Genomic DNA, 19,748 nt, shown 5'->3' with positions numbered 1-19,748 from the left:
GACTCCTTCAGTACAGAGAGTTCAACTGGTACTGAAGCTCGAGGTATCTGTACTGAAATCTGATCTGAGATTGGCGGTGTCAATGAAAGATTATCCTTTCCCACTGGTGTTGAGGAGACAGTTGGCACCGTGCAAGATTTAGCCAATTTAGTAGGTGGTTCAAAGATACTATCGGAACCGAATAAGATTGTTTCTTTGGTTTTGATGAAGAGGAACAGCTGGCTTCAGTTTTGGGACACGAGATAGCCTCTTCGAAATCAAACTTAAGAAATCCCTTGAGAATAAGTTTGTTTTTATGCTCTGTCAGGGTTCTGGTGGAATAACCATGACATAAGTGCAATCTTCTTGGAGATGGACATCACCGAGACAGTAAACACAGAAGGTTTGTCCATCTGAATTAGGCATTTATCTCTCACACTTTTGGCACCTCTTAAAACCAGAGGTGCTTTTAGAGGATTTGTCGGCCATTATAAAAAAACTAAAGCCTCCTGACACATGCAAATACACAGTACGGAAAAAAAAACAAAAGAAAGAAAGTTTTTATTTTAAAGAGGGGAAATTACCAACAATGGTAAAGAAGGATTACCCGAAGGTAAAGGGAGAAAAGTACCAACAATGGTACCTTAGAATATCTTATGGTAAAAAAAGGGAAGAAAAGGAAATCACTCGCATGCACAATTAAAAAGAAACTAGAGGAGCAGGTAGATAAGAGATATAGAAAGATAAGAAAATAAAAAAACTTAGTTGCAGCTAAATAAAGGCCAAGTCTCAAAAGGTTGGTTGAATGTATCTGGCACTACAAAGCGGCAAATGAGATCTGAGGTAATTTGGTGAGAAGCATTGTGGGTAAAGCCTAGCTTGAGAGTTTTTGGAAGGAGTGAGCTGGAGTAACAGCAGAGTCAGTTCTAAGACTCGTAACCTAGCCTCCACAGTCACGGATTACGTGAAGATCGACATCAGATCTGATGTCTTACATCAGTATGTAAAACTACTCCCTGCCCTCTGCAACCTCCTAACGGAAGGTTTACATTTCTAAAACCACCTCCATGTGCATTAAAAAGAAGTTATGTCTTACCATAATGTTCCATCTGAGTTTTTGATCTTCTTCCAGTCATCACTGATGGGTTCGGTTCCAAGCCCTCAGAACCGAGTAGGCCTTATACCAAGCTTGCGTGCACCAAAAACTCTCGAGCTAAGCTGCTACCCACAATGCCCTTTACTCAGTTACCTCAGATCGAGTTTGCATGACAACATATAGAAGAAGAAATAAGTCAGAGGCCATCTAGGTCTATATCAGCATATCGAATGCTGAAAACGCAGAATGCAATTTAATCAAACTGAAATGTTTGAAATCAGAACAGCGAAATGACGGAACATCGATTTCTTTCCCAGGGAAAGAAACCGGTGTTCCATGCAAAAAAAAAATGTTTCAATACTTTAAACACTTACAGAAGTGGGGGGGGGGGGGCTGTGCCCTCCCCCACTTAAATATACCAACTCTGAGACCGCACCACAGTGGAGGAAAGAGCAAACTCCAATGACGGCCCACCGATTTCTTTCCCTGGGAAAGAAATCGATGTTCCATCAGTTCGCTTTTCTGAGATTTCTCACATTTCAGTTTGATTAAATTCAGTGTTTTCAACATTCAAAATGCTGACAGGAACCCAGCCATCTCTGCACAGAAACCCTAATACACCACAAAGACCCAGAAGATCCGCCAGGAACCTTAGTAGGGGGTCAGTGGGAGGGTGTGATGACTGGAAGAAGATCAACAACTCAGATGGAAAGTTATGGTAAGACAACTTCTTTATCTGAAGTTGTTAATCTTCCTATTCATCACTGATGGGACCGAGTCGCCAGCTACTTGTAGAACCTGGGTGGCCCTTATGGAAGAACATTCCTGAGAACCATAGAACCAAAGGCCGCTCTTCCCCTGGAGATCAGATCCAATTTGTAATGTTTAATAAAATTGTGGGGCTTAGCCCAAATGTCAGCTGCGCAAAAGTCATCCATGGAGGTCCTAGAGTGGAAGGCAACAGATGTTGCAATAGCCCTAGTTGAGTTGATTTGGCCAGGCTTAGATCCCTCCGTAAGTGAATATGTGAAGGCAATGCAATCCCTGAGCCATTTAGACAAAGTAACTTTCGATACTGCGCCTCCCATTCTAAAACCCGCAAAGGAAATGAAAAGGTGGTACGACTTAAGAAAGGATTTAGTTCTGTCCAGATAGATATGTAATTGTCTATGAACATCCAAGGAATGTAGGCAGTATTATCCCTAGATAGAGTAATTTGGGAAGAACACAGGGAGCTCAATGGACTGGTTAATCGAAAAATCAGAAACCACTTTGGGGAGAAATGATGGGTTAGTACGAAGTGATACTCTGTCCTTATGAAAGATCAGATAAGGGCTCTTGATACAAAATGCTTGTAATTCAGAAATTCTTCTGGCTGAAGTTATAGCCACCAGAAATAAGGATTTCCATGACAGGAATTTTAGATCACATGTCGCAGCTGGCTCAAAATGGGGCAGAGAAAGACTGTAAAACCCAGGACAGATTCCATGCCTCCACCGGCAGTCTGATGGGAGGCCTGCTGTGGAAAATACCCTTGAGGAAGGTCTTGCAAAGGCAAGAGGAAATAAGAGGCACTCCATCTGACCCGTTATGGAAGTTGGAAACAGCTGCTAGATGGACTCGAATGGTGGAAGCCGAGGCCCCATTGTCGAACAGTTCGGTCAGATAATGAAAAATAGTGGCTACGGGGGCTGGGAATGGGTCTATTTTCTGATTATGTGACCAAAGAGAATCTTTTCCATTTGTCCCTGTAAAAAGTTTCCTGCTGGATGGTTTATGAGAGGCCAAGATAATATCACATACGGGTGAGGAGAGGGTTTCCTGCCTGGCAACTAACGGAAGTAGAGAAACCAAGCCGTCAGCTTGAGAGTGGACAGATTCGGGGGAGTCAGCCCTTGTGGGTGAGATATGAGGTCCTGACGAGTGTCTACGATCCAAGGAGGTTGTAACAAATGAGGTTGGAGGAAGTGAAAAGTACAGTTTTGTACATACCATAAATGTAGATGTTCGAGTGCTAATACAGCTGCAGTCATAACAGATGGGTTTTCCTGCCGTCAGGCGGGACCTCGGTCGGCCGAATTCCAAAGTCTAGGTCCGGCGTCGGTTGTCGTAGCTTCTTCCCTGACGTCAGTGTGACAGGGGTATAAAAGAACCAGCCGACGCCATTTTCTTCAGTTTTTCTTGCCCCAGATGTCAGGTGCTTCCAGAAGGAAGGCAAAACATAAATTTATGTAATAAAGCAAATGCAATATAATCAAAAAACAGTAGTTGCAAGCAAATACACCATAAAAGAATACCCCAATGAGGTTGTATGAGGAGGGGTTAGCCATAAGGCCTGTCCCAAGAGGGGAAGGAGGGAGGGAAACCTGGACTGCAGCTGTATTAGCACTTGAACATCTACATTTATGGTAGGTACAAAACTGTACTATGTTCATCGTGCATACAGCTGCAGTCATAACAGATGGGTAGAATCCCAAAGCTAATAAAGGGGTGATAGGCACTAAGTGGAACTAGGTGGAGCAAGGATGCCCTGCAAGACTGCAGTGGCAAAGCCCGCTCTAGTTTTGGAGCATAATAGTAGCTGATAGTGCTTGGAGAAAGTATGTACAGAACTCCAAGTGGCTGTTTCCAAAATATCTTTGGTAGGAACCCCCCTGAGGAAAGCTGCAGAGGTAGCTGTGGCACTTGTGGAGTGAGATCTGATGACTGTAGGTACAGTTTTACCATGAAAAGAGTAACAAAAGCGTATGCAGTGGGCTATCCATTTTGAGATTGTCTGTTTGGAAATAGGCTTCCCTTGAGCACCTGTAGCATAGGACACAGAGTTGCTCTGATTTTCTGAAAGGCTTTGTTCTGTCCAAATAATAACGGAGCCGTCTGTGAATGTCCAAGGAATGTAGTAGCCTCTCCCCTTTGTTTTGTGGATTAGGGTAAAAGGTAGGTAAGTGGATAGCCTGATTCAAGGTTACCCTGGATACTACCTTTGGCATAAATGAAGGATTGGTTCATAAGGAAACTCTGTCCTGATGGAAAATGATGAAAGGCTGCACAGCCATGAGGGCTTGTAGTTCCGAAACCCTGCGTGCTGAGGTGATAGCTAGAAGGAAGGCGGTTTTCCATGACAAATATTGCAGATCTGTTGAAGCAGCTGGCTCAAAAGGAGGCAGGGTTAGTTTTTCTAGAATGAAATGGAGGTCCCAAGCAGGTACTGGTTGCTTCCTTGGGGGTTTTATATTCTTAGCCCCTCTGAGGAACTGTCTTAAGAGAAGGTGAGAGAATAAAGGAGGATCAGTGTTGTACTCTGCAGAAATGGCTGAGGCATGGATTTTGATGGAGGAGAATGAAAGTCCACTGTTTAGCAGCTCGGCCAGGTACTGTAGTATTGGAGGTAAATTCAGTATTCCAGGATTCTGACCCTTTTTTCTGATTCCAGACACAAAACCGTTTCCATTTTGCGGAGTAGGCTTTTCTAGTAGAAGGCCTTCTGGCCTCCAAAATGACATCCTGCACCTCCTTGGAGAGTAGGGTCTGCTGTGAATTTAAGGAATCCTCCATGCGGCTAGATTGAGTGTTTTCAGCTGACTGTGAAGAGTTTTGAAGTTGTGCTGAGTCAGTAGAAGAGGCATTAGAGGCAGGATCCATGGTGGGGAATGCGTCAGGCTCCTCAGAAGTGGGTACCAGTGTTGTCTTGGCCAGTCTGGAGCAATGAGAATCATCTTTGGTCTGTCTGCTCTGGCTTTTAATAGAACTTTGGCCAGCAGTGGAAGAGGTGGAAAGGCATAAACCGTCATTGTTGTCCAACTGAGAGAGTGCATCCACTTTCCAGGCCTGTGGATGAAAGGTCCTTGAGCAAAATTTTGTCAATTGGTAATTTCTGTGGGTGGCAAAGAGATCTATGTCTAGCCTTCCCCGTGCTTGAATTATCATTGTAAAAACTTGAGGATGCAACTTCCATTCGTGTGGATGTGTCATATTTCTGCTCAGGTTGTCTGCCAGTGTTTTTTCCTTTCTTGGCAGGAATTGTGCTTGAAGTTGGATTTGCAATTCCAGAGCCGTGTTCCAAAGGGACATGGCTAGTCTGCACAGGGGATATGAATGAGTTCCTCCCTGTTTGTTTATGTACCACATCACTGTGGTGTTGTCTGTTCTTATCAATAGCTGTCCTGGATGCAGTAGGTCTTTGAAAGCCATAATAGCATTTATTACTGCTAGCATTTCCTTTTGATTGATGTGTAGGTGCTTTTCTTTTTGTGACCATTTGCCCTGAATGCACCGATATGTCATGTGCGCCCCCCAGGCGTAGTCCGAGGCATCTGTTGTGATGACTTGATTTGCTTGAGGTTTGCAGAATGGGAGACCTATGTTTCTTTGGCATGCTTGAACCCACCACAGAAATTCCTTTTGAAGACATGGAATCAGTGGTATGATTGCTTCCAAACTGTGGCTGTGTTGAGACCATAAGTTTTTTAAGTACCATTGAAGTTTCCTCATATGCAGCTTTGCACATGGGATTAGCAGGATGCAAGATGCCATGAATCCCAGAGCCTGCAGGATTTTCCTTGCAGTCAGCCTGGTGAAGGTTGCCAGTTTTCTGAAGTAATGAGTTAATTGCCCTTGTTTCTCTGGCGTGAGGTAGGCCATCTGGCTGTTTGTATCCAAGCTGGCACCCAGGAAAATTATTGTTTGAGAGGGTATTAGTCTTGACTTCTTTTTGTTGACTGTGTATCCCAGAGATTTCAACATTATTACAAATGCCAGGTGTTTCAGAAGAGTGCATTTGCTGTCCGCTTGGATCAGGCAGTCGTCCAGATATGGGTATATTTGTATCCCTTGAAGTCTGCAGAAGGCAATTACTGATGCCAGGTATTTCGTGAACACTCTGGGCGCAGTAGATAAGCCAAAGGGCAATGCAGAGAATTGATAATGGGATGAACCTGCAAGAAATCTGAGGTATCTTCTGCAATCTTGTCTGATTGGGACATGCAGGTATGCCTCCTTGAGGTCCAATGTTACCAGCCAAGACTCCTTGCCCAGCATGGGAAGAAGCTGCTGTAATATGAGCATCTTGAACTTTGTGCAGTAAATATGTGTTTAGGATGGATAGGTCCAAAACAGGTCTCCAATCTTTGCCCTTCCTTGGTACCAGGAATAGTCTGGAATAAAAACCTTGACCCTGTTCTTATTCAGGTACCTCTTGAATAGCTTTCATGTCCATGAGATCTGAAATTTGTTTTTGTGCCTCTGCCCTTTGATTGTGTGGCAGGTTTGGCATGCCTCTCATTTTTGGAAGGGTGTGAAAGTGGAATCTGTAGCCTCTGTCTATAATGTCCAGGATCCATTTGTCTTTTGTGACAATATGCCAATTTTTTGAAAATAATGCCAGTTTTCCGCCTAAAGGTGCTGCCATTTGAGCCTTGCTTGGCATGCAAAGGGAAAAGTTATTGGGTCTGCTTTCTGAATGGCTGTGAACTATCCTCACCCCCTCTTGGTGTAGGTGCTTGCCATTGTCTGCCTCTAAATGATCCTTGAGATTGCCCTCTACCTCTCGGGCGCATGTATCTACCTCTTTGAGGTCTGTCCGTGGCTGGAAAGGACCAATTTTTTGAAGGACAATTTCTACTGAAACGTGGCGGTTGTACCTGTAGGAAATCTTTCACTGTTTGCATTGATTTTGCCTTTTCCTCCATTTTCTTTAATACCTCCTCAGCTTTAACACCAAACAATACATCTTTTTGAAGAGGTGCAACTAGTAATTTAGCTTTGACATGATCTGGTAAGGTTTGCTCTTTGAGCCAAGCATGTCTACGTATGACTGATCCTGTAACAGCAGCTCTACAAGAGGCCTCTAAAGCATCAAAACCACATTGCAAGGTATGTTTACCCACTTGCTCTGCACTATGCAATAAATCCTGTAACTCCAAGTCTGGTTGTTCAGGTTGTGACATTTTGCTTTTCAACTGAGATAACAAAAACTGTTGATACTTCAACATATGGAACTGACAGTTTAATGCCCTCATGGTTAAAGTGGCCGAGGTGTATACCTTTTCCCCCACCTTTCTAAAGCTCTGGAATCTCTCTCTGAAGGTAATGGATTTTTGGCAGTGGAGGCCTTAATTCCCTTGGGACCCTGTGAAATAGTTTCTGGGTCAGCCGCATGGCTTTTGTATAGGAAATGGTGTGAATCAGGAACCCTGTAATACCTGTCAGGCTTGACTGGAGCTGGAGGTAAAGAATCTGGGTTAAGGCTGGCCTCTGAATACACATCATCTAGTATGTCTAAGACAGGAGGTATAGCCAGAGGCCTGTGCTGAGGGAGCAAGAGGAAATCCCTGAGCCTTTTCTTGGAGTCTGAGTACTCTTGGCCTTCCCAGTGGAAGTGTTCCCTCAAGGTATGCAAGGTTTCCCCAAAAGAGTAATCCTCAGGGGGGGGAGACAGAAGGAATGGACTCCTCTGCATCAGAATCTTCGAAAGGGGAGTAAGAATGTTCCTGGTCCTCAGAATGTTCTGAAGTAATGGAGGCCTGGTCCGAGGAAGGGTATTCTTCCTCCACTCTGGGCCTTTTGTCCGAGGGGGGTTGAGAACCCCTGATAAGTGTAATCAAATCCTCAGCCATTATGAGCATCTGCTTTTTAGGCATGGGGCCTTGAGAGGGGCCCTGTGGAGCTTGTCTTTTAGAATGCATGGCTGCTTTAGATTTAGTGTAAGCCTTAATGGAAAAGGAAGAAGAAGGCCTGAAGACACCTTGAGAGGTGGCAGGCCTGTCTGAACTCTGAGTTTCCCCGCCAAGTGTGACTTCGGTATCTGTAGTCGGGGTGTGGGCCGAAGAGCCTGCGACCTCGGGCACAGAAGACACCGCTAATGAAGTGACATCGGTAGTCAGGGGCTACGTAGGCGCCTCGCTGAGAACCGGAGCACATGTAGTCGGCTTTAGCGTGGTGTCGGTAGAAGTCGCGGACCTCGTATGTCGGTCCTTATCTTCATGTCGTTTACTCAAAATTGGAGTCTGAGTATCCGACGACATGTTGTAATTAAACTTTTTGCCAAAATAGTGTTGGGCAAACTCCGCCCGACGCTTAATAGTGCGTCTGTTGAATGTAGCACAAAAACGACAGGCCGAGACGTTGTGGTCTGGGCCTAAGCAAGGTATACAGAGGGAATGGAAATCCTTATGCGGTATTTGCTTCCCACATGAAATGCAATTATTAACTTTGTCTGACATCGGTCTGAGGCAAGAAAAGTTTCCCAAATGGGGTACTTAGCTTTCAAGAAGTCTTCGGTTGAAAAATATTCGTAATCTCAGGAGCTGGCCGACCGGCACTTGCGAACTGCTTCTGCTTCGGGCACCGTGCGGCAAGAAAGACTTAAGAAAATGGCGTCAGCTGGTTCTTTTATACACCTGCCGCACTGATGTCAGGGAAGAAGCGACGACAACCGACACCGGACCTACACTTTGGAATTCGGCCGACCGAGGACCCGCCTGACGGCAGGAAAAGCCATCTGTTATGACTGCAGCTGTATGCACGATGAACATCCACACTTGACCAAGCCAGAATGGGGCAATGAGGATCACTTTGCTTCTCAACCGAATAGCTTTCCTTATAACAAGGGGAATCGGAGGATAAGCATAAATGAGACCAGTGGGCCAATCGTGGATCAAAGCGTCTCTCGGTTACCCCCCGCGAGGGGGGAAAGAAGGCAAAGTAGCCCCTGCATTTTGTGTTTGAGGGAGAGGCAAAAAAGTCACAGCATGGCTGGCCACAACGGCTGAAAATTTCCACTGCCACACTCTGGTTGAGAGACCACTCGTGAGGATGAAGAATGCATCTACTCAGCCTGTCTGCAATCACGTTGGAGCTCCCTGGGATATGCGTTGCAATAAGAAAGTGGTTGGAAGCTATCGCCCACTGCCAGATTTTCATGGCTTCGCGACATAAGGGGTAAGATTTGGTACCTCCCTGTTTGTTTATGTACCAGACCACGGACATGTTGTCCAACTGGACAGCAATTGTTCCGGATGGAAGGAGTGAATGAAAAGCTTGCAACACCAATAGCACCGCTCTTAACTCCAGGACACTGACATGCAAGCTGACATCTACATCGGGCCACGTGCCTTGGACTGACTTTCCCTGGAAGTGGCCCCCCACCCCATCAGGGAAGCATCCGTGGTCACCGTGGCGCTGGGCTGGGGAGACTGGAAGGGGCGACACCAAAGATTTCCATCCGTACTCATCCACCAGAGGAGATCTAGTTTGCAAGTGTTGGCGATGAGAATCTGTGAGCTCAGGGGGGTGAAGACTGGGTATCCACTGGGCCTAAAGGAGCCATTGTAGTAATCTCATGTGTAGTCTGGCTAAGAGAACTATAGGGATGGCTGCAGCCATAGATCCCAAGGCTTGGAGGGCTTCCCTTGCAGACACCTTTCTTCAACAGAGCATCACTTGAACTTGTGCCCTTAGTCTCTGAAGCCTGTGGAGAGGAAGTGAGATCAGGCTTGACTGGGTGTTTAATATTGCCCCTATGAATTCCAGTTGTTGTGAGGGTTGAAGGTTGGATTTCTCCCAATGTATGGTGATGCCTAGTGACTCTGCTAGAACCAGGGTGTAGCGGAGGGCCCTGACCAGAAGATGCCTGGTGGGGGGAGAGAGGAGCCAATCATCTAGATATGGAAACACCTGGAATCCCTGAAGTCTGAGATGATTTGTTACCATTGCAAGACATTTCATGAACAGTCTGGGGGCTGTCGAGAGACCGAAAGGCAGGGCTCTGAATTGGTAGTGACTGGCTCCCAACTGGAAGCGAAGGAGGCTCCTAGAGCGCTTACCCATCTTAATATGGTAATACGCATCCCGGATATCTAATGAGCACATCCACACACCCTCGCACAGACAGGGGAGGATGGTTTGAATCGTGACCATGCGGAATTTGGTCTGAACTACCGATTTGTTTAGTTGGCTGAGATCCAGAATGGGCCTCCAGTCCCCTGTTTTCTTTGGCATCAAAAAGAATCTCGAGTAGAACCATGATCCGCACTGATCTGAGGGGATCTGTGAATGGCTCGTTTTTGACATAGCCTTCGTATTTCGGAAGTCGTCTCCTCCCTTTGACTGGGTGGAACATCGGGAAGGGATTTCGGAGGTCTTGGATAAGCTATTAGGGGAATATGGTAGCCTCTGGTAATGATTCTCTGCACCCACTGATCAATTGTAATGGAGAGCCAGGCAGCTTGGTGCAGAGAAAAAGCATGCCCCGACTGCTTCCAGAGGAAAGTAATCGGGCAGCGCCTCAGGAGCGCTGATACGGTCTACCTGAGAAGGAATCTCAGGAGCCCCGGTTCCGGGGACCCCCTCTGCCCCGAAAGGGACATCTTCCATTATTGGAACCCCCCTCTGCAGGAATCCTCACCATGTGCGTCTCAGAAAGGACCTTGAGACTTCTTGTGCCACATCTTCCCGCAACTCTGATTCCTGGAGAAGGAATGCTGAGGTTTGGAAAAGTGTAGGCCAATGGCAGACAAGGTCTTCCCAACTTGCTCGCACCTGGCTAAAGTATCCTTGATCTTAGCATCGAACAGAGCTGATGGCTCGATAGGGGCATTTAGAAAGGAAGACTTGAAGGAGTCCATGAGGTCACAAATGCGCAGCCAGGCATGGTGTCTCATGACTACGCCTGAAACCGCAGCTCTAGCTACTCCTTCGGTTGCGTGTGACACCAACCTCATGGATGAATTGGATATTGACTCTAGGGTGGCAAGTTGGGAAGCAACTTTATCTCGTGCTCCATCCGATACTTGGCCTGCAATGTTTCCGGAGAGTTCGGAGATACAATCTCTCTGGAGCCTTGTAAAATGTGCCAGAAAGTTCAAGACCAAGTTCAAGATCAAGACCTAACTGCAAAGGTCGTTGACTCAAAAACTTGCTTCCCTAACCTGTTCAATAGCCAGGACTCTGTTGGGCGGGTGAACAGCAGGACTCTCTTCTGCAAGGACCTTTTTCGTGGCTGCCGCCACTACCATAGCGTCCACCGGCAAACCTCTAGACCAGTGGGGTTGATTCTCTGGAGAGGAGAGTACCTTGTCTATTCTCCTGGGGATGGCCTCAACGGAGTCCAGTTTCTTCCAAGCTCGTTGCATGATGAGTTTAACCAACTCATCGGCGGGGGGGCACCCAAGAAGTAGAGGGCCAACAGCGAAAGGCCTGCAGGAATACAGATTTCTCCGAGGAAGGGTTGGAGGACGTTCAGTCACCCCTCTGTTTCAAGATTTCCATGATGTCGCCGAAGGAGACAGTCAGGGGGTGACCGTGGGGACCCTTCATCATCGTAGTCCATATCTTCCATGAGTGACTCCTCTGGGGAGTCCATGTGTTTCCTCTTACACACCCGCTTCCGAGGGGGTTCTTCAGTGGGAGCATCCGAAGAAGACTCAGAAAGGGAAATACTCTGGGTAGGGATTTCCTGGGCCTTGTGCTCTCGGTGTCCTGGGGGGGTGATCTTTGACAGCTGCGGCTCAGAAGCAACTGGGAGAATAACCAACGGAGGAGGATTGCTAGAAGCAAGCACCCTCTCCATCACCCGGAAAGTGGGCCTGTCCAAAAAGGAGTGGGAGCCTGGAACCGAAGACAACAAAACTGGAACCGGGGCCACACCCTGCTCCAGTCGTCCCCTGGGACGGAGCCTCAAGCAGATTCGGAGCAGTAGTCACCCTCTGATCCGAAGTCAGGACTGAGAATACCGTCAGAACAGAGACTGGAACCGGAGGTTCCACCCCCCCCCCCAAGCAGGAGATTGAGGAAGGGTGCGTTCCGATGGAACAGACACCCAAAGGGGTCTCGGGGCCTCAGACATTGTCGTTGTTGGCAACGAGGAAGGAGGTCCTCTAAAAAAAAGTTGGATAAATGAGCTTTGGAACCGAGGGATCCAAGGAAGGAGATTAAGGGTTGCTGAAGTAACAGACCCAAAGTCTGGAGTGGGATAGGGTGTAGGCGGATTTAAAATTCCCCTGGTTGTCAGCAGCTGGTCAAAAAGGCACACCACATCCAATTCGGAAAGGCTCCTGGTGGATCTCACCAATGGCCCTGAGGGGGAATCAGGCCGGTCCAAAAAGGGGGTGCAGGCTTGTTCAGCAAACAGGTCCACAGTCGACGAATATCGGGTCCGTGGTGTATCCAATTTTGAAACCGGGAACAGAATGGTTGGAGCCTTGAACAGGCTCCGAGCCAAGGTCACAACAGGGGTGAATGACAAAAACAGTTCCAAGGTAGTTGTCGGAACAGATATCTGAGCAGAAATGGGCAATGTCGGTGCCGAGACAGAAACAGATAAGCTGATCGGAACCGAGGCAGTAGACAGCACCATAGTTGGTGCCGGGGTAGGCGCCAACGAGGTGACCTCGGTAAGCTTTGCCGTGCTCAGAAACCGATGTAGTAGTTGGAATTGAGGAGGCAGAACGGTGCTCTGAGAAGGACTTATGGGCCTTGTGTTTATGACTTTTACCTCTGTCACCGGCCAGTGAAGTGGGGTCTGAGCGAGAACATTTGTTGTCCACAGAAGGAGGGGATGAGACCTCCATCGCAGAAATAGCCTCCGAAAAAGGCAAAGCAAGCAGGCCCTTCAAAATCAGTTTGTTACGACGTTCATTCAGCGTCTGCTGACTGAAGCTAGCACAAATATCATACGAGGATTTTGCCAACAAATGCGGAACCCCCAAACAGTACACACACTCTTCATGGGAGGTCACTATTCGGCAGTTTACCACTGCAAGAAGAGCAGTGTTTAAACCCCGTAGTTCCCTTCTTTTCAGACATCCCAGAACACACTCACGCAAAAGGGAAAGAGTAAGGAAAGTGGAGGAAATGAGAAGAAAGAGAGGAAATACCAACAATGGTAACAAGATACCACAAGGATAGAAAGTTAGAAAATATCAACAATGGTAAGAAAGAGATACCTGTGGGTAGAGCTGAAAAGTACAGTTTTGTACCTACCATAAATGTAGATGTTCGAGTGCTAATACAGCTGCAGTCATAACAGATGGGTTCTCTTGCCGTCAGGCGGGTCCTTGGTCGGCCGAATTCCAAAGTCTAGGTCCGGCGTCGGTTGTCATCGCTTTCTTTCCTGACGTCAGTGCGACAGGGGTATATAAGACACAGCTGATGCCATTTTCTTCAGTCTTTCTTGCCCCAGATGTCAGGTGCCCCCAGAAGGAAGGCAAAATATATAAAAAAAATATATATATATCTATATATATATATATATATATATATATATATATGGGTTCCTATGACTTCATCGAACGATGAAATCACCGACACTCACCTCTTCGACACCAATCCATCGACGTCCATATCATCGACAATTCCGGTAAGCGATCTTCCCCCTCACAGGACCCATGGTAGCGCTTCTTCCTGTGTTACAACGATCAGGGTTTACGTACTTTACCTTGAAAGCTACCATGGGTCCTGTGAGGGGAAGATCGCACCGGAATTGTCGATGATATGGACGTCGATTGGTGTCAGAGGTGAGTGTCGGTGATTTCATCGTTCGATGAAGTCATAGGAACCCATATATATATATATATATATATATATATATATAAAATCATGCATTGCAATATAATCAAAAAACAGTAGTTGCAAGCAAATACACCACAGAAGGATAACCCAATCAAGTTGTGAGATGAGGAGTTAGCCACTAGGTCTGTACCCAGAGGGGAAGGAGGGAGGGAAACCTGGACTGCAGCTGTAGTAGCACTCGAACATCTACATTTATGGTAGGTACAAAACTGTACTATGTTCATCGTGCATACAGCTGCAGTCATAACAGATGGGTAGAATCCCAAAGCTACGCACAGGGTGGTAGGCACTAGGTGGAACTGGGAGGAGCCAGAATGCCCTGCAACACAGCAGTGGCAAAGCCTGCTCTAGTTTTGGAGTATAAGGGAAGGTGGTAGTGTTTAGTGAAGGTATGCACAGAACTCCAAGTGGCTGCCTCCAAAATATCTTTGGTAGGGACTCCTCTGAGGATGGCTGCAGAGGTAGCTGTGGCCCTTGTGGAGTGGGGCCTGATGCCTGCAGGTACAGATTTACCATGAAAGGAGTAACAAAACCGTATGCAGTGGCCTATCCATTTTGAAATAGTCTGTTTGGAAATTGGCTTCCCTTGAGCTCCTACAGCATAGGACACAAAGAGTTGTTCTGATTTCCTGAAAGGCTTTGTTCTGTCCAAATAGTAACGTAGCTGTCTATGGATGTCTAAGGAATGTAGCAACCTTTCCCCTTTGTTTTGAGGATTGGAGTAAAAGGTAGGTAAGTGTATGGCCTGATTTAAAGCTACCCTGGATACTACCTTAGGCATAAATGACGGGTTGGTTCGTAGGGAAACCCTGTCCTGATGGAAGATGAGAAAGGGCTGCACAGCCATGAGGGCTTGTAGTTCCGAAACCCTACGAGCTGAGGTAATGGCCAGAAGGAAAGCTGTTTTCCAGGACAAATATTGCAAATCTGTTGAGGCAGCTGGTTCAAAGGGAGGCAATGTTAATTTTTCTAGAACGTAATTAAGATCCCAGGCTGGTATTGGTTGTTTCCTTGGAGGTCTTATATTCTTAGCCCCTCTGAGGAACTGTCTTAAGAGTGGGTGGGAGAATAATGGTGGATCAGTGTTGTATTCAGCAGAAATGGCTGAGGCATGGATTTTGATGGAGGAAAATGAAAGTCCACTGTTCAACAGCTCAGCTAGATACTGTAATATCTGAGGTAAATTCAGTTTTCTAGGATCCTGGCCTTTTTTCTCATTCTAGGTGCAAAACCGTTTCCATTTTGCGGAGTAAGCCTTTCTAGTAGATGGCCTTCTGGCCTCCAAAATGACATCCTGCACCTCCTTGGAGAGTAGGGTCTGTTGTGGTGTTAAGGAATTTTCCATGCAGCCAGATTGAGTGTTTTCAACTGACTGTGAAGAGTTTTGTAGCTGTGCTGAGTCAGTAGAAGAGGCATTAGAGGTAGAGTCCAGGGCGGAGAATGTGTTAGGCTCCTCAGGAGTGGGTACCAGTGTTGTCTTGGCCAGTCTGGAGTGATCAGTATCATCTTCAGTTTGTCTGCTCTTGCTTTCAAGAGCACCTTGGGCAGAAGAGGCAAAGATGGGAAGGCTTAAAGTGTCCGTGCTGCCCAACTGAAAGAAAGGGCGTCCACTCGCCAGGCCTTTGAAAGGAATGTCCTTGAGCAGAATTTTGTCAATTGATGATTCCTGTGGGAGGCAGAGAGATCTATGTCTGGCCTTCCCCACGCTTGGATTATCTTTGTAAACACTTGAGGATGCAACTTCCATTCGTGCGGGTCTGTCATATTTCTGCTTAGATCGTCTGCCAGCGTGTTTTCCAAACCTGGCAGGTACTGTGCTTGAAGTTCGATTTGCCATTCCAGAGCCAAGTTCCAAAGTGACATGGCCAGCCTGCACAGGGGGTATGAATGTGTTCCTCCTTGTTTGTTTATGTACCACATTACTGTGGTGTTGTCTGTTCTTATCAATAATTGCCCTGGATGCAGGAGGTCCTTGAAAGCTGTAATTGCATTTATCACTGCTAGCATTTCTTTTTGATTGATGTGAAGGTGCTTTTCCTTTTGGGACCATTTGCCCTGAATGCACCTGTCTGTCATGTGTGCCCCCCCAGGCGTAGTCTGAAGCGTCTGTTGTGATGACTTGATTTGATTGAGGCTTGCAGAATGGTACACCTGTGTTTGTTTGGCATGCTTGGGCCCACCATAGAAATTCCTTTTGCAAACATGGGATTAGTGGTATTAATGTTTCCAAACTGTGGCTGTGTTGAGACCATAGGTTTTTTAGGTACCATTGAAGTTTCCTCATATGCAACTTTGCACATGAGATTAGAAGAATGCAAGATGCCATGAAGCCCAGAGCCTGCAGGATTTTCCTTGCAGTTAGCCTGGTACAATTTGCTAGTATTTTGAAGTACTGAGTTAGTTGCCCCTGTTTTTCTGGCGTAAGATAGGCCATCTGGGTGTTCGTGTCCAAGTTGGCACCCAGGAAAATTATTTTCTGAGATGGTGTTAGCCTGGATTTCTCTTTGTTGACTGTGTATCCCAGAGAATTCAATAACCGTGTTACATAAGCCAGATGTTCCAGAAGTATGTGTTTGCTGTCCGCTTGGATCAGGCAATCGTCCAAATAAGGGTAAATTTGTATCCCTTGAAGTCTGCAGTAGGCAATTACTGATGCCAGGCATTTCGTGAATACTCTGGGTGCAGTAGAAAAGCAAAAGGGCAATGCAGAGAATTGACAGTGGATTGAACCTGCAAGAAATCTGAGGTATCTTCTGCAGTTTTGTCTGATTGGGACATGCAGGTATGCCTCCTTGAGGTCCAATGTTACCAGCCAAGACTCCTTGCCCAGCATGGGAAGAAGCTGCTGTAAGGTGAGCATCTTGAATTTTGGTACGAGTAGAAATGTGTTTAGGATGGATAAGTCCAAAATGGGTCTCCAATCGGTTCCCTTCCTTGGTACCAGGAATAGTCTGGAATAAAAACCTTGACCTTGTTCGTGAGTAGGTACCTCTTGAATAGCTTTCATGTCCATGAGCTTTGAAATTTGTATTTGAGCCTCTGCCCTTTGATTGTGTGGCAGGTTCGGCATGCCTCTCATTTCTGGAAGTGTGTGAAAATGAAATCTGTAGCCTCTGTTTATAATGTCCAGGATCCATTTGTTTGTTGTGATAATATGCCAATTTTTTGAAAATAATGTCAGTTTTCCTCCCAAGGGTGCTGCCAGCTGAGACTTGCTTGGCATGCAAAGGAGGAAGTCATTGGGTTTGTTTCCTGTATTGTTGTGCACTGTCTTCGCCACCTCTTAGTGCTGGAGTTTGCCACTGTCTGCCTCTATATGATCCTTGAGATTGTCCTATGCCCTTTGTGCGCCTGTATCTACCTCTTTGGGGCTTGTCCGTGGCTGGAAAAAAACAGTTTTTTGAAGGCCAATTTCTGCTAAAACGTGGTGGTTGTACCTGTAGAAAGGCTTTGACAGTTTGCATAGATTTAGCTTTTTCTTCCATTTTCCGTAGTATCTCCTCAGCATTAGTACCAAATAATACATCCTTTTGTAAAGGAGCATCTAGAAGTTTAGCTTTAACATGATCAGGCAAGGTTTGTTCCCTAAGCCAGGCATGTCTACGAATGACTGATCCTGTAACAGCAGCTCTACTTGAGGCCTCTAGAGCATCATAGCCACATTGTAATGTGTGTTTACCCACTTGTTCTGCACTATGCATCATATCCTGCAACTCCTTCAAATCTGGTTGTTCAGGTTGTGACATTTTATTCCTTAACTGTGATAACAGAAACTGCTGATATTTAAGCATACGGAACTGACAATTTAAGGCCCTCATGGCTAGGGTGGCCGAGGTATATACCTTTTTTCCCCACTTTTCTAAGGATCTAGACTCTCTTTCGGAAGGTAATGGGTTCTTAGCAGTAGAGGCCTTCATTCCCTTGGGGCCTTGAGAAATGGTTTCAGGGTCAGCATTATGGCTTTTGTAAAGAAATTGGTGTGAGTTAGGAACTCTGTAGTACCTATCAGGCTTGACTGGGGCAGGAGGCAGGAATCCGGATTAAGGCAAGCCTCCGAGTAAACATCATCAAGTATGTCCAGGACAGGAGGGATTGCCAGAGGTCTGTGCTGAGGTAGCAAAAGAAATTCCCTAAGTCTTTTCTTGGAATCTGAAAAATCTTGGCCTTCCCAATGGAAGTGTTCCTCAAGGTATGCAAGGTTTCCCGAAGAAAAATCCTCTGGGGGAGATACAGAAGGAATGGACTGCTCTGCATCAGAATCTTCAAAGGGAGAGTATGAGTGCTCCTCTTCATCAGAATGTTCTGAAATAATGGAGCCCTGGTCAGAAGAGGGAGAAACTTCCTCCACTCTGGGTCTCTTGTCCGGAGGGGGTTGGGAACCCCTGATAAGAGTAATTAAATCCTCAGCCATTTTGAGCATCTGCTTTTTAGGCATGGGGCCTGGAGATGGGCCCTGTGCAACAGGCCTCTTGGGATGCATGGCTGATTTGGATTTAGTAAAGGCCTTAATGGAAAAAAAAGATGAGGGTCTGAAGACACCATGGGTGGAAGTGGACCTGTCCACATTAAGAGGCTCAACACTCACAGTGGCTTCGGTAGCTGTAGTCAGGGTATGGGCCGAGGTACCTGTGGTCTCGGTTACAGAAGACACCGCCAGAGAAGTGTCGTCTGTAGTCAGGGGCTGCATAGGCGCTTCGCTGAGAACCGGACCACGTGTAGCCGGTTTTGGCGTGGTGTCGGTGGAGGCCGCTGACCTCGCGTGTCAGTCTTTGTCCTTACGTTTTTTGGACAAAACGGTAGTCGGAGTCTCCGACGACATTTTATAATCAAAAGCTTTACCAAAAAAGTGCTGGGCAAACTCCGCCCGACGCTTAATAGTGCGTTTATTGAAAGTAGCACAAAAGCGACAGCCCGAGACGTCGTGGTCTGGGCCTAAACAAGGTATACAGAGGAAATGGAAATCCTTATGTGGTATTTGCTTCCCACAAGAAATACAATTGTTAACTTTGTCTGACATCGGTCTGAGGCAAGAAAAGTTTCCCCAACGGGGTAGCTTTAAAGAAGACTTCGGTTTCCAAATTTTCGTAATTTCAGGAGCTGGCCGACCGGCACTTGCGAACTGCTTCTGCTTCGGGCACCGCGCGGCAAAAAAGACTGAAGAAAATGGTGTCGGCTGTGTCTTATATACCCCTGTCGCACTGACGTCAGGAAAGAAAGCGACGACAACCAACGCCGGACCTAGACTTTGGAATTCGGCCGACCGAGGACCCGCCTGACGGCAGGAGAACCCATCTGTTATGACTGCAGCTGTATGCACGATGAACATCAATATAGATATCAAGAACAGACTATAAACAGGAAAAAAACTTGTAAATGTATCAGAAAAATCACTTAGCTGGAGAGCTCGGTGAAACGCTGACATATGGCTGTGCTGCAAATGAGATCTGAGGTAACTGAGCAAAGGGCATTGTGGGTAGCAGCTTAGCTCGAAACATTTTGGTGCACGGAAGCTTTGTACAAGGCCGACTCTGTTCCGAGGGCTCGGAACCGAACCAATCAGTGATGAATAGGAAGAAGATGAACAACTTCAGATTGAATATTTTTAGTACCTGTCAAAAATATGCTCTGCAATGACTAAATGTTTCATACAGATGCAAATAATGCTACTAATTTTAAGTCATACTTCAGCATATAAATAAGAATAAAGTGGAAACAAAAAATATACGTCTATGTCTTACCATGTCTGTATAAATTTCAATGGCTCTATTCAAACAGTTGATGGCCTCTGCAAAAGGAAATAAAAAGCTTAGGTTATTAAACTTAATGATGCACTACTTGTTAAACAACCATCCTGTACTGCACACAACCACCACCATTAGATTAATTGCCAAAAAACGGTACCCTCTACTCTTCACCCTCACAAATGCAAGCTTACTGGAAGCTTTTAAAACTAACACATATTTCACACAAAGACACTGTAAGAGTACACCACAAAAATAGAAGTTATGTTCTTACCATAACGTTCCATGTTAGTTGTCTTCTTCCCGCCTTCTTTCTTGCTGGATGGGTTCGGAGCCGACCTCGGCTCCGACTCGGCCACTCTAAA

The 19,748-nt window shown here is 46.2% G+C and overlaps 1 protein-coding gene across 2 annotated transcripts in view; it reads right to left on the bottom strand.

The window, feature by feature from the left end:
* Nucleotides 1-19,748, bottom strand: part of NAPA (NSF attachment protein alpha) — a 1,517,602-nt gene that overhangs the window by 1,010,145 nt on the left and 487,709 nt on the right. For both annotated transcript variants that reach the window (XM_044078906.1, XM_044078978.1), the window contains exon 4: nt 19,381-19,427. In XM_044078906.1, coding sequence (XP_043934841.1) covers nt 19,381-19,427 — 47 coding nt within the window. The remainder of the gene's footprint in view (nt 1-19,380; nt 19,428-19,748) is intronic.

This window comes from Protopterus annectens, chromosome 1.part0 (genome assembly GCF_019279795.1).
Source record: "Protopterus annectens isolate FY-2018-M chromosome 1.part0, PAN1.0, whole genome shotgun sequence".
Lineage (NCBI taxonomy): Eukaryota > Metazoa > Chordata > Ceratodontiformes > Protopteridae > Protopterus > Protopterus annectens.
Note: the sequence above shows the minus strand (reverse complement) of the source record. Positions and strands in the feature narration are given on the sequence as shown.